An 18,207-nucleotide genomic window follows, 5' to 3' on the forward strand; every position below is an offset into this window, starting at 1 on the left:
TTAAAATTATAAGTTGAAATATTTGGTCATTTGATCACAATTAATTTGACTACAATTGTTTTCAAAGTAAGCAAATAACACTGTACTTGTTGAACATATTTGAGTGAAATCTGTTCCTAAAACAAATCAGACAAGGTGACCATCCTTAGATGTGCATCATCCAAACTGTAGGATAAGTCGATATAAGAAAATAACATTTAAAACTGTAAAACATAGATATTATAAGAAGTATTTTTTTTTTATTGAAAGACTATATAGCTGAAAAAACGAATTTAACGACTAGATATCTACACATTTAGTGCAGTATGTCAAACAACTTAAAATTTTAAGGCAGCAAGAATGCACATTTTTAAGTTGAAGTGCCTTATCATTTGTTGCAGTCATGTTTCTAGACTTGATTTAAAATGCTTTTTAAATAACTAAAATATTCAAAATGTTTCATTGACTTCTGTTTTGGGCCTTGTATTTTGTCCTCTTTCATTGCTTGATTTATTACAAACAAAAAAGTATTTAGAATGTTCTGTGTGCTGTGATGTTTTCGCTGTTGCTGTGTTGTAACCTGTAATTACTAAATAAAGATTTTATTGTAAAGCCAACATGCCATATATAGTTGAGAATGCATGTTATTTGTGTATTACATCTCACTGAATATGTTTATGCCAACCAACATTAGGGCCATAATACCAACCTACTACCTGAGAAAGAGATAGAAAAAGAGTTTTCATACATATTTATGAAATATAAAGCATTTGTTTTTAAACAAAGTTGAAACATAGTTAATGATGGAACTAGCATGATTTGTACAGGCAAATCATGCTAGTGGTAGAGTCGCCACCGCAAAAGCTTTTTTGGCTATAGGTTAAAAACGTCTGATCCTAAGTGTACAAGTTTGGAAGAGAGGCCTAAAGACTGCAATCCGTTAAAGAACTGCATTTTATCAGGAGTTTGCTCTTAGAAAGCTTAAAATATATACAGATTATACCAGATGTGCAACTTAAACTGTTCAGTAGAGTTTAAGGTATTGAATAATTGAATAGTGTTCAAAAAAAAAAAAGGGGGGACAGCTCTGTTGGAGATTTGGCATGATCTATATCATCTGAGTAAAAACAGTCATATTTAGAATCACATAGAGTGCCAAATTTGATCATTAAAGCCATTTATAAAAGACTTGGACTTTTGAACAAATTAATTGATGCTTTCCTATGCACGAGGCTTGCGCTGGCATAAAACAGAGTTTTATTGTTTAAACTACTCATATCTGTTTTATTTTTGCAATTTTGAAACATCTGTTATGCACCAGGATTTGAATAGCAACACCAGAGGGGAAAAAATGAAGTAGAAGTGAAGAAAAAACAATGTTTGAGTTTAGCTGAGCATAGATCCCATTTACACACAAAAGTGATTGGTTTCACTAAAGCTAAAATCAGATACTTGAACTTATTAGATTAATCAAATCTGAATATTTTCCAAATAGTTAATCGTGAATAAATAAGTCGTTTGAAAACAAAAATAAAACACATTTTATCTTACACCCTCCAGTCCAGTGGGTGACGCTGTTAAGAGGATTAGCTGGGAATCATTAAATATCAACGTAGAAGAAGCGTCATCGTCTCCATTTTTGTTTTAGTTCTTTCAACGAGAAACTCGTTGAAAATATTTCTAATTAAAAACTAAGCCCTAAGAACAGCCAAGGTGGGTCTTCTAGATGAAATATTATTAGCAATGTTTAAGTCTAATCCCTGTGATAGAGACTGTTTAGGTAAGATTAAACGCAGAGGAACTCTTTGTTGAGCGTTAGCTTGTCATGATAGCTCAAAGCGTCACCGGATGACTTGTTTCTTTCTTTGAGTTCACGTCAAAATCAGGTTTTTAGAGTTAAGTCGCATCCGTGTTACCACGATTGCTCCGCAATTTCTCTGAATCCTGGTGCAGTGCTGTAATTTATGAGTTTTCTGCTCGTGTTTTTTTGCGAAGATGTATTGGGCCTTGTTGTGGAAGCTACAGTTAGCCGGCCACCATTACTAACAGTCACTCCCCCAGACATTGCTGTCACTTAGCTGACGTTGTTGCAACCATCTTCAATGAGTCTACATCGTGCCATTGAATAATAGTGCTGCTAAAATAAAATAAGTTACACTTATAAAGTCAGTTGTTTAAAGAGTAACCTGGTTTATGATTATTTATTGGGGGTGCTATTTCACAGGACAATGTTGCGCCCTCCTGTACAGCTCGAATGATCCTGATATTTATTTATTTATTTATTTTTCTAAATATAGAGTAATTGTAAACATGTGGGATGGACCGGGACCACGGGGAAGACCACCCTTCCGGTAAGGAAACATCTTTTTGACACATTTATAGCAACATTATGTTATTAGTAAGAAATATGCACTTGCTCGGCTGGTACTTTATTTCTCTTTTAATGTAGTGTTTAGAAACAACAGTCAGTTGTAAGGTCCTATTCTTACATTGCATTTTGTTTAAGTATAGCTGGCACGTTTTAACACGACTGTTCAAAACTAGGGCAGCACGATTAGCAGGAAATGTTGATGTTGATTGAATATTTCAAGGACAAAAAACGGTTGCAATAAATCCACTTTTGTTTCCTCTCCATGTTCTCATCTGTCATTAGAATAATTCAGACTTGCTCTGTGATCATTTTACTATCTCGGGCTCTACTATTTGTATCAGATTGGAGTAACAATCCGAAAGACAATTGACGTTTTTATTGGTTGTAATGCACAAGTTTATAATGTTGTGTGGCTGATTTCTGATCTTGTTTTTATAAAGTTTAGCCTTAATTAAACAGATATTAGTCTATTGTGATTTTGTTTTAAAAACTATAATATAATAGGGTAAAAGAACAGGATTCATTTTTGAACTTGATTTCCCAGCTGTGAGCAGTCATTAGTTCATAGCAGAAAAGGCAGCACTGTAAAACAGGGTATTACTTTTTTTAATCTACAGTGATTTGAAATGTAATTTAATATGCATCAGTAATTAACATGGCTAGTGCAGCCAGCATGAGTAAAAACAGCAGGCTCCCTGTGTGTACTCCATGGAGAATGTGTATCCGTTCCAAAACATTTAGTTGGCCAAAAGGCTGCCAACATTTCCAAATCCAGGATGTTCCATAAAGGAGACTAAAAGCTCAAAAGGATAAAAGCAGATTAACATTGATGTAGTAAGTTGAGCCTTCTTCTTATGTTCTCAAAATATCACTCTCACTCTGTTTTTCATGAATCACAGATGTCATGGAAAATGCTGTTTTCCTTTTCAATGCCCTTTAAACAAAGAGTGTTGCTTAGAGTGTTATCAATGGTAGCAGTTGCAAGTGGTGCATTCACTGATTAGCACAATTTTAGATTTTTGTTTATTCACCAGTCAGTGCTAATATAAGGCAAAAGGTATTGTGGTCTAGTAGCCAGTAATGTTTTTAAACAGTCAGCAGGTGTGTGGAGGGGGTGTGCTGTCCAGCATTTTTACATGCGTCACTGGTGCAACAACCCAGAATCCAGTGGCTGAATTAGCTCCTCAATATAAAGACAAGTCCTGTTTATGACCTAATTATTTAATTCAGGTGCCTTGAAGCAGAGACACATCTGAAAGTTGCAGGACACCAACCCTATACGTCTGTGTTTAAAGTGATCAGTGCATTAAATCAACTTTTTTTTGTATTGTTCCCTTAGCGTGGACAAGCTGCATCTCATTAATTAAGTTACTGTTCACTGGGTTTCCACTCTGCTTTCATTTTTTACTTGCTGTAGTCTCCCACCTGTAAAACCCAAACGTCTTACCAGTTGCTGTCACCTGTTTCAGTTCAACTTCGTTGCACACGTCGCCTGATCCCTGAATGTATGAACATAAACACTCAACACTTTGCTTTGTCTGGCAATGACGGAGGAATTGGTGTCAACAGCAGTGCAGTTGGCTTTCTCATTTACCTCCTTGCTGCTCAACGTTTTGTCATAAATGCTTTCTTCTGAATACTTCTGTGGATAGACCTCTATTTTATATTACCCAGCAGCTGCTGCAGCTGTTCTTAATTTTGAGCATGTTGTTTCTACAGTGCATTATTCTAAACTGGGACATGTGCAGGTAATGAGTGTGCTGCTCTGCTTTTATCGGCGAGTTGTCCTAATAGTGTCTCTGCACAGTTTGCTTTCAGACCGTAGAACACTCTAGATAATTTGCTTAGAATCAGTCTAATGTAGTTTGAGCCACTCTCTCCTCGATTCAGCTCTAGTCCGATTGGTATAGATGAATATAAGGTCTGAACAGGTCGGTTGATAACTCGCTTTTCTGTTGTAGACTAAGCTGAAATCTTCATCTTTTTTTCTGCTTTTGCTTGTTTTCTATTAGTCTTCAAAGGTTGTTAGCCACCTCTGATTTCAACATAGATTGTTTATAAGGAGCCAAACTTTCGCCTTAAATTAGTTCCACAAGTTTCTGAATGTTTGTTGAAAGGTTGTTAATTTTTCTTCTATTTTCATCACACTCACTGTTTACTTCAGCATTTTCATCCCTGCACAAGCTGAATATCTTATTGCCATGCACAATGTGCATTCATGACACTTGGACTGTATTGGCTAACAAATATGCATCAAAACATTTCTTCTCATAATATATTCACAGTATATTGTGTCCCTAATCAAGGGTTGTGATCTGTCTTATTGTGTAAGAATGAACTTGCTAAAACAGGGATTTTTCAGATAATATTCAGATATGTATTAAACAAGCATTTTTATTCTACCACTGTATTTCATCAAAATCCTTAACTTCACCAAAAAATAAACTGATATGAATTAAACACACATGTAAAAACAGTTTGTTTACAGTGACAAAATGCCAGTGCTGAGGTTTAAAATTGGATAGCAAATTGGCAAATAAAGAAACTGAAACCAAAAAATCAAGTTGACCCTTAGCAGTTGTCTGTTTTGAATTAATCAGCACACTAATATATTTATTTACCTTTCAGTGGTGATCACCGTGGAGAGATGTTTTGGGGTCGAGATCGTCCAATGCCTGATTATAGAGATGGCATGAACATGGGCCATATGGGCCCAAGACCGTTTGATTTTCCACCTATGGACCAGCGAAGGATGGATGGTTTTCCCATGAGAGGTCATGATATGGCCCCAGGTGATATGCGAGGAAGAGGTCCAAACAGAGATTTCTTCATGCCCAGGAACGAGCCAGACTTCCATCCTAGGAGGCATGTTGAAATTTCCATTAGAGACCAAATTGTTGAGAACCCTGGTTTTCGTGGGCCAGGCAGGGATTTAGGAGGGAGGGGTATGCCTCCATGGGAACCACACAACAGGTTTTCAAACATGAGGGACAGAGAAATGTTCCATAATGACATGAACCGCTTTGACAGGCCTGATACTGATGGAAGAAGAGGCTTTCCCATGGATCGAATGGAACGAGACGATGGATTTAGGGACATGCCCGACAGGCACCCGGGGGGTGATGCTGATCGCTATGAGATGGACTTACCGCCACATGAAAGGAGACTCATGGATAATGATAGAAGAGAAGGGCCACCGTTCAACCCAAGAGGTAAATTTGAATCTGATATGGACTTCAGAAATCGGCCTGGACCAGCTGTCGACTTCAGAGATAGGGACCGTTCTCCTTTAAGATTTGGTCCAGGTGAGTTCCCTCCAGCTGAAAGAGAAAGATTAGACATGCCCCCAGATGTCCTTGGTCGGAGGCCAGAGTTTAAGGGTCCAGGAGACACTGTTGGATGTAGAGATTACCCCGATGCAAGCGGCAGCCCCCTAATGGATTATCGAAGTGGCGAGGAGATGACTCTAGCCGAAGAGTGGAAGAGCCGTCAAAAGGACAAGAATCCTTTTTTGGGAAAAGATTTGAAAGGTGGACCTGATACTAGTTTCCCTGTTGGTCTCGGCAGCAATGTGAATGTGAGGGACCCACCACCGTTTCACAAGCGGGACCACTTTCCTCCAATGGACCCACCAATACCTGGCAAGAAGGGTCCACAGGATCATCTGATGCCAGAAACAAACCCTCTAACAGGTCATTGCAGTAGAGACAATAAAGAATGGCCCAGAGAAAGGGATCCGAAGTATATCCAGAATAAAATGAGTCATGATGAAAGGGCCCCATACCTTGAAGAACAAAATAAACCTTCACGTGAGATTAAGGAGCCAAGTGATCCTTTTAGAGAGATTAAAGATGTCCCACCTGAACAAATACCTTTTAGGGAAACATTGGGGAAGGAAGAGGATTACCAAAGCAACAGCACAATTCAAGCAAAAGATCAGGACTACAGGGACATAGATTACAGAACAGCATCAAGAAGGGCGTTTGATTACAAACACGAAGAACTTCCTCCCACGGATAAATTTGTAAAGGACCCTAACCCAATTACACCATCAAAATTCACAGATTCTGGTTCCCAGGTATGTGTTTTTTTCTGACTCTATTTATTGTGAAGACGTTGTTTTTGTAATTTTCATGTTCTGGTTTATATCCCATAACCATTCTCTGAAAGGATCGAGATTACAGGAATGCATCAGTGAAGGACAAAGTTTCGAATATTATATCCATAAGTGGTATTCCAAAGACTGACTCAGTGGATCAGGTAATTTTAAAAGAATAACAACTTTCAGTTAACATTATAAATTTGTGCAATTGTAATTGCAGAGGCTGAGTGCTGTTATCAACTAGGACTCTCTTTCTTTTAGATTCTTGGAGCCTTTGCGGTCCGTGATGGCGTACCGATGCAGGGGATAAAAATCCAAAATGTTGTGCCAGGTAAGAATTAAGGTTCTTCTCTTGTAATTTGTTTGGGGCAGTCGATCGCTAATATGTCCCTCGATATTTCGCTGAAACAAAATGTGAAACTTCGCCTTTTTTTTTGTTTTTTTTGTTTTGTTCTTGGTTGCTTTCGTTGTTGGTGGTGTCTGTGAACTCGCTCAGTGAAAATACGTTTCGGGGGAATTCTGTTCTGCCAACCTTTGTTATCTGAGGATGACTCATTTGGGGATTAAGAGAGGGTTTCCTAACTGACAGCTTTTGGAGTGATATTAAGTGTTGTCACAGAAGATCTGGGATAGAAGGAATATCCATTATCGAAAAACAAATCTTGCCGAACGAACAATGAAAACTGTCTCGGTATCGCACGGTTCATGTTCATAGTATGTAAAACAGAAAAAGTGCTGTAGAGTAAAACTTCATTTATATTTGCGCCACAAATGTCTACATGAGGCCAAGTCTTTTATTGAAGGAGATGTCCTAAGTTCATATTTCCATCTTGATGTTTCCAAATGCCATTGAACTATCTTTGGTTCACGCCATGCAAACATTTACAGCCAGTTGTTTGGGAATCTTGAACCCAATGACTTGTCTTGGTTATCTAAGCTGTAGTAAATGGCCTAGTAACCAGAAAAAATAAATCAAACAAAAGTTGTCTCAAAAAGGTATGTGTTTCGGTTAATCTGTGAAAATGCACTCTCAATGATCTCGATGTTTTCACGAATGCTTATTTTTCTATTTCTGACCTTGACTAACAAAAACCCATCTGTATTTCAAATGCTGTCCCCAGGTTACAGCTACGATATGGCCTATGTGGAGTTTTTAAACCTCGAGGATGCAGTCCACTTCATGGAGTCCAACAAGGTGGCCCATCCTCGTCACTCTGAGACGGCTGTCTCTCCCATCTGGATTACAAGGGGTTGAGAGGGCACTCAGTAGCTGGGGTGTTGGGAAGGGGCTTTAATCCAAAATATTAATCCTAAATATCCTGCTGTCGTCATTATATATCCTCAAAAATCATGTTGCTGAAGTTGTTATTCAGTAATTCCAGGAAAGACCTGGCTTGACAGAGCTAACTTCTCATATTTTAGCTGCACACTAGCTAACAAGCATTTTGTCATGAAACAGAAAATAGTCCCCATTCATTGCACCTGAGACTTCAGCATTCATCTAGTGATTTAAGTAATACTTGCATTAATTTTTAATAACAGTTTCTCAATTCTACCACTATTTTTTAAAAGTTAAATAACAAAAGTAAGAGGAATTTGCTGTGTAAAGTTTTTGTTTGAGACGCAAACTCATCAGTCACAAGTTTTAAGCAGTGCTCAGAGGCAGCATTTTTCTCTTGAACATCAGTCTTTATAATGTTGCGTCGTGCCTTTATTGTAGGATAATGTTGGAAAACCCAGCCACGTTATTGAACAATACTCAATCTACAAATATAGAGTGAACCTTTCTAATTTTAGGATTTAATGGATTTTTAAACGTTTTCCTTTTTCCTCAGTTTAGCCATATGGTGTAAGTCATCAGCATGACGGCAATAGCCTAACCTGGTAAAAACCGTCCCTTGTTCTGTGCTTTGCTCCGTACAGAGGGTCTGAACCCTTGGCTATTGAGAAACAATTTCTTCCTGGAGGCATGGACTCTGTTGAAGTTTTAAATTTTACGCAATCTCTAAGGTTTGCCCGCGATGTATAAAATGTGCCAGTTCGACGCTATGAATCTTACTGAAAATTGCCTGTGCTTTAAGCAACCATCCCCCACTGTTCAGAGGGAATTGCCGAGCCAAACGAGGCAGCTTTTAATCTTAATTCAATATTTGGAAGTGTGGCCAAGACAGACTGAACGGCTTCGTTTACATCCTCCGCTGCCATTGGTAAAATTACAAGCAAGCTGCAATTCTAAACCAGTGCAGAAGAAAAACGTCATTGTTTGCAACTTCGCCATCTGTTCACAAATTGGCCTGGTTGAAATTCAACCAGAGAAATCAAGCTCAATGGGAGAAAGAGCAGAAATGGCACTGAAGGGAGATGAGAATTGTGCACAATCATGTAGAACGGCAATGGCCAGGCTAGCAACAGCTCATTTCAGACCTGTTCTTCTATTTTATCTCTTTTTTTGTAATTTGTCACTGTTTTGGCTCTATAGAGTGTTGAAAGTAATGCTAAATATTCACCTGATAGAAACTTTGACAGATTGATGTTTGAAGCGGGAGATTTGGTTGTAAGCAATGAACTACTTGAATGCGGTTGTCATTTTACTGATTCTGCGATGTTGGTTTTATGTGTCCAAGCGCACTCTAATGTGAAGCTGATCTCCCTTTCTTTTCTGTGAATAATCTAAATTAAGACCTAAGGCAGATTCTGGGAATATTTTGTTTTCTTAAACAAGGTTGAATGGAAACCGACTAAGAGAAAGTTGTTCTATAATCTTTTTGTTTAAGTAAATATCAGCAATGTGTCTTTTTTTTTAGTAGTTTTATATTTTGTTTCATTAGTTGGCTGGTTAGTAAGCTTGCAAAGCGTTTGTGAAAGCTAAGGCTTAAAATTCTTAAGTGGCATTTGAAGTCTGAAATATTCATTGGGCAAGAAGTTCACTGTGTCTTAGGTTATATTTAACTTTAGTTTGGTTTTTGCTTTTCCCAGATTTTGTATGTGATTTTAGTTTTGCTGGTTATGTCAAACGCCTTGAGAAGTCTTAAGTGGCTATGTTTGGTTTTCAGTCGACTGGGATAAATTTCATTAACTTTTTTTCTGCAGCGGTTTTCATGTGGTTGACGGGTATGGTGCAGGTGTGTGCTTTTCTAAACGCAGATGCTTTGACGTTCCACCTTTTCTGAGCTTTGCGATTGTTTCAAACTGCACTCGAGGTTTTCAGCACAGCGAGTCTGTTTTTGTCCTTGTTTGGATTGCTTGCAGCACTTTCTGATTTTGTGTTTTTGTCCAATTTATCTTGATGCTCAGCAGATGAGCCAGAATTTCTGTCTTAAGATTCAAGCATTTTGTACCTCTTCTGGATAATAGTTTTGATTGCCTTTATTCTAATTATACTTGTGATTATTGTTTTTTTTTTTTATTATTATTATTATTTCTACTCAACTTCTACTTGGCATTAGCCACTTGGTGGACTGACTTGTATTGATGGCTGCAGCTGGCTTCCATTTTCGGGTTTTTCATGTTGATCAAGTAGACTAATTGCTTGAACCGAACTGTTCTTGGATCATATCTTCAATGCATAACCTAAACGTGTTCTGCGCACCTTGTGATTATTTATGTCTACGCAAAATTAAAGGTTGAGCTTGATCAACTGCTGTTATCTGCCTCTAGAGGTAATCAGGAATTTCTAAGTTCAATGATGGGGATGCGATCGAGCGACAATGTCTTGTATGACAACAGCATACAAATTCAGATCGCAAGAGGAACAATGCAACCGGAGGACTCTTGGTTTAATTTGAAAAAATGCATTCATCAGCAGAATCTGCTCCAGAAGGCTTCTTGAGAATGGAAGACATTGAATGAATTTGGACGGCCAGCATGAAGATTATGACCGTGTTCGCTCGGTGTTATTTGGTGTAACGCTTATTTCATACATGTGCTCGTGTCGGTGCTGCTGGGTAAGCTCTGCCCTCTTTGGTTCCAGTGGCTTCTATCTTCTTGCTCTGAAAGCTGTTCTGTGTTCTTGCCAAATCAACTTGAATGGGGTAAATCAAAATGAGACTCTTACAAAGGAGTTTATGCGTGATTATCACAGAACTATGATCTCAAAGGCACCACAGACGCAGCATCCTCACTGTCATCAGTTAGCGATTCTTAAGTGTAAATTGAAATTTTTTGGTAGTTCTTGAGGAAACTTTTATAGATGGCTATAGATTTATTTTTGAGGCAGTAAGGTCAGATGGAAGGAGATGTTGACAAAGACATTGTTCATTTTTTGAAGAATCTGCTGTGAAAATGACTCTCGGGTGAAGCTGTGTTTGCATCTGCCATCCAACTGCAAACTTAGTTTTTGGTGTTAAAAACTATTTTCCAAAGTATTTTTTAAAGCTCCTGAATATCTATTAACGATTAGAAATAATAAACTTAAAAAAAAATTGGAACCCCCTTTATGGACTATTTCACATCCAAGGTTTCCCCCAGAAAACCCGCTGAGCCCGGTGGTTGGGTGCTAGAGCAATCATTCATCCCGCGGCCCACTGTGTTTTTGATCTAAGAATGTTTAAAGTTGATAGGAAATTTGAAAATATCACTTATGTGTTACTGAAAGATTATCTGAACACCGACTATAAAATCTTAAAAATGCAAACATTAAAAAAAAAAAAAATCTTAAATAAGCAATGCTTAGCCTGGTGGGGGCACAAGTAAAACCTGATGGCCCGCCAGACTTATGATACACGGGGGGAAACCCTGACATCTGTCCTGGCTACAATTGTTCTGGAGCATCTTTAGCCCAGCACTGTTTTAGCCATGCTCTGGATCTTCTTTTGGTTATGGTTGATGTCTAGCTTAATGTATCATTTTTTTCCCCCAAAAAGAAATAAGGAATCTCAATTTAAAGAAAGGTTATATTAAGATCGGTAGTTTTCTTGTGTTATAAATTTCAGGCTTTGAACTATAACTGTAAAACGCAGAGAGCTTATCATTAGATCAAGCAGACAAAAAAGTCGGATTCGTCGAATCTTTGATGTTGTCCCAAAAAAGCCAGATCATTGCATCTCGACTTGTTAACTTATGGTCCAAATAAAGTTGAATCTGCGTTAGGTTCTGCACGTTTTTTGAGGCCTATCCGAGGATATTTCTTTCAACTTTAAAAATGGTGAGAAGCTTTCACAGACATGGTATGAATCGCAAAACTGTTTGACTCATGGGCAGAGTAGGAGACGCGTAAATGATGAATAAAATCACCAAACGCCAGAGTCCGAAATGCTAGCTTCTTTGAAGATACCATAGTCTGGAGGATAAATGGCTAGTGTGCGGCAAGACGACGGACCTGGGCTCCACACCAATAACTGCTGAGCCGTTTTACTCTCTGCATTATACGGGATGGATAAAACCTCCCATAGTGCATGCTGGATGTCATCATAGCTGGGTCACTGATGTGGTGGATTTCTAACTGCATTGCCTGTTTGTTTTCCAGGGATCCATAAAGGTTGGCACTAGAACATCTGCTATGAAGTACGTCCAGCCAAATGAGTGCGAAAGAGGTCGTCTTGTGAGTATGATGACAGGATTATTGATTTTCATTATTTAAGAAGGCAGTACTTAGCTGTTTCCCCACTGAGAAACATTTCAATATCTTTTTACCTTTTTGTCTTTTTTTGTCTATTTCTCCTAACAGGAACCAGATCACAGAGGACCTCCAACCCTGGACTCACATTTACCCCCATCAGACAAGCCTTTAGACGATCTGAGGACCAACCTAAACGCCAAAGGTCCTGTAGAGGAGCTGCCTCTCGGTCAGTTTCAGCGAAACACTGACCTGACCCCAGAGGCGTGGCAGCAGCAGGTCGACCAGCAGCACCAACAAGAACAAAATGAGCTTTCCGGAGAGTCATCACATAACCGCAACCCTCTTCACATGTCAGACCACCTCAAGTCTGTATTCAAAGACAGCAAAAGTATGTTGACCTAACCTTGTTCCATATCTCTTTCTGCTTTTTTTTCCCCTTCTTTTAAAGGGCTATTAACTTAAGGTTTTGTGTTTTGTTTGCTTTTTATAGCGATGATAATCAAGAATGTGAAACCCACCACCACAGTAGAGACCATCCTAAAAGCTTTGGATCCATTTGCGTATCTGGATGAGAGAAACGTTCGTTTGGTGAAGGGAAAGCCCCCTGGTACAAAGTGCTTCTGCTTTGTCGACATGGACTCCCACGAGCAAGTGAGGCGTCTGGTGGAGCTCATCACCAAACCCAGGCCGCTGTGCATCGATGGGATCAGAGTCCATGCTGAAATTGCAAGACCTCTCAAGAACCAGAAGTGAGTCTCCATGAGTGAAGTCTTCCCTTTTCACCCATCTTCTGTTGAAAATCCATTTCTTTCCCTTGATTCTTCTTTTTTGTTAATTTTTGTTTTAATTTGATTAATGTATTTAATCAATACATCTTTTTTTTTTATTGAATTGACTTGGAATTTTTTTTCTGCTTTAGTTTGAAACGAGATTATGATGCACCAAACCTTTCAATGGCTGGGCACCCATCTGAAGACGCCATGACAGGAGTAAGTTTTATGTTAGAGACAAGATCATATAAAAAGCAACAACTGAGGCATAACCTGAGTGCTATATAAAGTTAAATAAGAACATTTAAACAGTGGTCGAACTGATTAAAGTGCACAATACAAGCAGATAAGCACATCAGCAGAGGCAGCATTCAAAGTTTTAAATACCTTGTTTTCATTTTTACCGTATTAAGCGACAATTGAAACTTGTTCAGACTGTTTCAGCTTTGTGTGACATCTGTGTGTAATATTTGGATTTTGTTGGAAAAACTGACTAACCGAATCTGGCAGACTGGTGTTTTATTACAGCAGCCGTTCCCACCACCTCCACAGTACTTGCATCCTCTACTGCTTCCTATGGTTGGCGTTCCTGCAACAGATGTTGCAATGCAAGGTGACTATTCTTCAGATTTATTTTATATATATATTTTTTTTGGGAACGAGATTTTGTACTGAAATACCTAAACATGTTATTTTTACTACTAGGAGATTTAATGACTATCGACATGAATCCTGCTGCTTCGTCAGAACCCAGCCTTAGTCTGGTAGGTATCAAACTATTAACAGATGGATTACAGTAAATGCGATTATCATTTTCATTTAGTTTTATTTCAGTACTCCAATTCAAATATCCCAAATTGTGTACATAACATAATTAAAAATGACTTTTAATGCAGACATGTTATGTTACGGCCTCCATAACCATGGAGAAAACGTCTCACCGTTGTCGAGCTTCCAGTGGGACGTTTTTATAGTCACTGAAGTTTTGGCAAGCCATGCTATCAACTGGTCTTAATTTAATGTCTGTTATCTAGTCCAGTCTTTATGAACAGGTGGATTTTATTATTTTGGCAAGATTTTGCATGTGTCTTCACTGCCAACACCACCAAAACTGGCTCTAATGGCCATGTTGTCACTTTGGTTTCTGGTGTTATGTAAAAATTGTAATCATCTAAGAAACTGAATCTTGGGTTTTCATTAGATGTACACCATGCGCATCAAAATGAACAGAAATGTATTCAAGGTTCACTTTTTTGTTATTGTACTGAAGTAAAAAAAAAAGGCTTTTTGATGATAATCTAACTTGAGAGTCTGCTTGGTTTTCTAAAATTTGGACACTGAACATTTTTTTTTATGCAGGGAATGGACTATAATAAAACTACTTCTGCAGCCCCAGCACTCCAAACTGGTGGACTTCATGTTCCCACAGACTCAGCTGAAATGCAGCCCCCACCAGAAGGATCACAGACTTACATTTATGGTGAGAAAGCATGAATTTCGAGAACTATTGGAAGTTGGTGATATTCATAAAAATTTAAAACCCACTTTAAGATCGTAAATTATTACAATTAAATTCTAAAGTTTGTAAAATTTCAAACTTTCTCCAGGTTCTGAAACTCCAGACACGTCCAGTTACTTGTATGATTCAACATCAGGCTTCTACTACGATCCGGAGACGACACTGTACTACGATCCAAACTCAAGGGTGAGGATCCAGAACATAAATGTGCAGTTCTGTCTTTAACGCCACTGAGGTCAAGAGCCCAACCAGCTTACATTGTCAGGAATATGCAGTGCTTTAAATAAACCATGGAAAGGTGTTATTGATGCATTTCTAATTGCTGCGAAGCTGATGAAGCTTCTAATTGAAAACATCCCATTGTTTACTCTGCAGTGAGATTTTGCAATGTTGCTGTCTGTCTTCAGTGGCATTTAGAATATTTTCTTGATGCAGTCGGTCCTCCAGAGCTGGAAACGGAGAAAGCCAGATCTTGTTCAAACGTTCTCACAAAAACATTTTGCTTCGTCAATGCTTGTCAAGAAATCAATTCTACATTTTTGTAATGATTAATAAGTTACCTTGGACACTTTCACAGCATGTGTTGTAATTAAAAATAAATATATAAGCCTGACCTTTCTTTCACAAATTCACAGGTTTTGTTTTTTGAAAAAAAAAAAAAAATCTCTCTTCTTTTTTTACATATTGCTTTTTTGGGGGGATTTTTTTCAAAAATAATTCCCTAATTTTCTATATTTTCTGTTTAGTATTTCTACAACGCTCAAACCCAGGAGTACCTGTACTGGGATGGAACATCAAAAACCTACATCCCAGTTCCAGGAGGGAGTTCTGCGGGTTCCCACCCAACTCCCACCATGACCGCAGAAGATCGAGCCATTCTCTCCAACCCGGCTGCGGACGCTCCATTGGAGATGAAGAAACCTTCAGCACCTCCCCAGGCTTCTGCTGCCCCCGTTGCTGGTTCTGCAGACGGCTCTGATGGATCCGTCCAATCTCTCTCTGTCGTTCCCGAGAGAAAGGAAGATGAGGACTCTCCGAAAAAAGACAAAGAGAAGGACGGCAAAGACGAGAAGCCGAGAAGTCTCGCTGCTGTTAAGGTAGCATTCCCTGTAATGTAATCACACATCAAGGTGGATTTTGCGTGACAGGTAGGCGAGGAATACCTCTTTTGTTGTTGCTGTTTGCAGATAATGAAAGATATGGAGCGCTGGGCAAAGATCCAGAATCGTCAGAAAGAAACGGTGCGTTCTCCATCTCCCGTCCTGAAGTCTGGGATAGATGACGAGAAGAGGCAGTCGAAGTCAGCGGATGCTGCCTTTGCTATTTTTGAGCGGAAGGTTGGCACGTGATCCTCAGCTTTTCATCATTTATGTCGTTCTACAGGTGTAGCTTCGACATTTAATATTCTTTTGTTCCTGTAGATCACAGGTGCTGATGATCTTTTTAAGAAACCTCTTGCTCCTGTCAAGAAAGATGAAAAATCTAAAGTAAGTCGTCCTCTCCTGAACATCTGCATCCTCATAAATTACATTATAGCTGAGATTTCAATTTAAGTAATTCAATTCAAAATTGAAACTCGTACAGAATAATTAGTGTTATATATTTCAAGCAGTTAACTATGACTCGGAGTCAGGAAACAGAAATGGTGTAATCCTGTGTGAAAAATGAATATACATTACAAAACGGCTTGTGGCTATTGCGCCTTATTAAATTTTGTTTTGGTTTTAGCGTCCAATGGGCTCGTTGGGTCTGCTGGCATCAGACTACGGAGCTGGAAGCGATGAAGAGGTGGAAGAAGAGAAGGAGGAGGCAACTAAAAGCACGCCGAAGAGCCAGCCAGAGGAGAAGGACAGACTGACGGACTGGAAGAAGATGGCCTGTCTGCTGTGCAGGAGACAGTTCCCCAACAAAGACGCTCTAATCCGCCACCAGCAGCTCTCCGATCTCCATAAAGTACTAACTCATATTCCATACGTAAAAAGTCGTGGCGTCTGATCAGATCCTGATTAGTTTCTAACACTCAGCCTGTTCCCTAAACAGCAAAACATGGAAATTCACCTCAAGATCAAGAGGTCGAAAAAGGAGCTGGAAGCTTTGGAAAACCAGGAGAAGCAGGTTGGTATACATTTGTCAAGTAAGGGGTTTTTGCGACTGAAGCAGTCGTGTAATTAGTTCATACTTTTTAAATGATAGTGAATGTTATTAAATATGCTGTTTATTCTACACAGCTAAGCGCCAGAGAACCTTCCAGATCGCCAGAGCAGAAAAGACGGAAACAGCATCACCAACAGCAGCAGCAGCAGCAGCAACAACAACATGGCAGCTGGGCTGGAAGCTCAAGGTAGACTGAAGTTGGAATTGCTGAGTGTAAAAAAAAATAAATAAAATATGGGGAATAAACTAGATAATTCATTATTTTTTTTAATTTTGTCTTGTATTTTTCATCTTCAGGGAGACAAACAAAGCTAGTGAGAGGCCAGGTTTAGGGGCTGAACCCGTCCAGGTAAGTGTTTTTTCTTCTTCTTTGTTTAATGCATCTTGCAGGAATCACCTAGTAAATTGCATTTTTTTATTTTTCATTTTTCTAACAGAAAAGAAAAACCCAGTCCCCATCCTGGGATCACAACACCTACAAGCAGGCAGTACGCAAAGCCATGTTTGCGCGGTTTAAGGAACTGGAGTGATCTCTTCTGAATAAACATTCATTTTAAAATGTGAACTGCTGATGACGACCACCTCTGCTGGAGAAATTGCATAGACTCTATGAGCATGTGTTTACTATGGGACATCATTTCTCAGTTTATGATGTGAAACGCTGAGATAAATAAACAAACGATTCAACAAAACTGATCTAAACGATCGAGAAAAAAAAAAAAAAATCTCCCCCGCAATGGATTTTGTACAGAAAAATACATGTCGATTTTTGTGCCATGTATATTTGAGAAGCCTGCTTTTTTTTATACTTTCACACTAGCCACAGATTTATTTTAAAGCTGATTTATTTTTTATTTGGTAAAATTGCTATATGTGCTCATGTAAAGTAAACTGTAAAGATCAGTGTCTCTTGGTGTACGTTTGTAAAGTTATTAGCTTACCACTAGGTGGCACAATATCATTCTTTCTTGTTTTGATCTTTCATGGTATGCAGCTGTTCAGATTGTCCCCAAAAAATTTATGTTTTCCTTTGAAGAAAAATACTTCTGAACCATGTGTTTTGATCAGGATTTTGTCTCCTGAACAATTTTATCGGTAAATAAACTTGAATATCCCACTAGTGACGTTTTATTCGTTACATTTAGTTGTACTGTTCAGCGATGGATGTTTTTGTAACAGTCAGTCTTCCTTCTGACATTTCATCAAAAACTGAGTCCACATTCTTTAGAAGAGCAGCTTTTGTCCTGTGTGTGTCTGTGAGTTTGATTTCAGTCCTGGCAGTTCATCTGAGCGTAATAATATGGACACAAAACTGCAGCTGTCGTTAAGGACAAGCTGCAGAGATAGATGTTGGACTTTGCTGATATTCTTGCTTGTGCCAGATGTAAATTAAATTTCGGATGACTAAAGTAATGTTTCTTTTCCAGTGAATTGCAAACACATGGAGCCTGTTACTGAAGACAAGGCAGCAAAACTACATTTTCAGGCTTTGCAAAAAAAAAAAAAAAAAACTACAGTAATTTCATATGGACATTTCTTTACTTGTTGGAAAACTAACTCACTTGTTTGTGGTTCTGCTTATTTATGAAATGATGTCAAAAACATAAATTTGTATCACAAAAACTGCTGAACCAAAAGATAAGAGTTTGCACAGTCACAAAACTAAATCTGGATCTGCTGCACTGGGATGAATGACACAACTTTGTTTTTTCTTTTTTATTGATTTTTACATTCTTCTTACTTCAAATATCCAAA

General features: G+C 38.5%; 1 protein-coding gene across 3 annotated transcripts; it reads left to right on the top strand.

Moving 5' to 3' along the window:
• The first annotated feature begins 1,585 nt into the window (after positions 1 to 1,585).
• Positions 1,586 to 17,572, top strand: rbm6 (RNA binding motif protein 6). 3 transcript variants are annotated; one of them, XM_014984582.2, is made up of 22 exons: positions 1,586 to 1,692; positions 2,277 to 2,330; positions 4,979 to 6,428; positions 6,521 to 6,610; positions 6,714 to 6,783; positions 7,574 to 7,647; positions 11,917 to 11,991; positions 12,118 to 12,397; positions 12,500 to 12,758; positions 12,929 to 12,998; positions 13,290 to 13,392; positions 13,485 to 13,543; positions 14,139 to 14,259; positions 14,387 to 14,484; positions 15,045 to 15,395; positions 15,486 to 15,635; positions 15,720 to 15,785; positions 16,027 to 16,251; positions 16,339 to 16,413; positions 16,527 to 16,639; positions 16,750 to 16,801; positions 16,890 to 17,572. In XM_014984582.2, exons 2-22 carry the CDS (start codon positions 2,290 to 2,292, stop codon positions 16,980 to 16,982), a joined length of 3,915 nt encoding a protein of 1,304 aa, XP_014840068.2. In that variant the 5' UTR covers positions 1,586 to 1,692; positions 2,277 to 2,289; the 3' UTR covers positions 16,983 to 17,572. The 3 variants fall into 3 exon arrangements, with proteins under 3 accessions (XP_014840068.2, XP_014840071.2, XP_087861800.1); XM_014984585.2 differs by having other exon boundaries at positions 13,308 to 13,392; XM_088005674.1 differs by lacking the exons at positions 16,750 to 16,801; positions 16,890 to 17,572 and having other exon boundaries at positions 16,527 to 16,645.
• The last annotated feature ends 635 nt before the right edge of the window (positions 17,573 to 18,207 follow it).

This window comes from Poecilia mexicana, unplaced genomic scaffold, assembly GCF_051168715.1.
Source record: "Poecilia mexicana isolate PSO_F unplaced genomic scaffold, ASM5116871v1 scaffold_5, whole genome shotgun sequence".
NCBI lineage: Eukaryota > Metazoa > Chordata > Actinopteri > Cyprinodontiformes > Poeciliidae > Poecilia > Poecilia mexicana.

Excerpts from the sequence above, each read along its gene's own strand:
- rbm6 (XM_014984582.2), top strand. The coding sequence starts at position 2,290 with ATGTGGGATGGACCGGGACCACGGGGAAGACCACCCTTCCG. Across the intron at positions 6,429-6,520 it reads TCACAGATTCTGGTTCCCAG|GATCGAGATTACAGGAATGC; the intron begins GTATGTGTTTTT and ends ATTCTCTGAAAG. Across the intron at positions 6,611-6,713 it reads AGACTGACTCAGTGGATCAG|ATTCTTGGAGCCTTTGCGGT; the intron begins GTAATTTTAAAA and ends TCTTTCTTTTAG.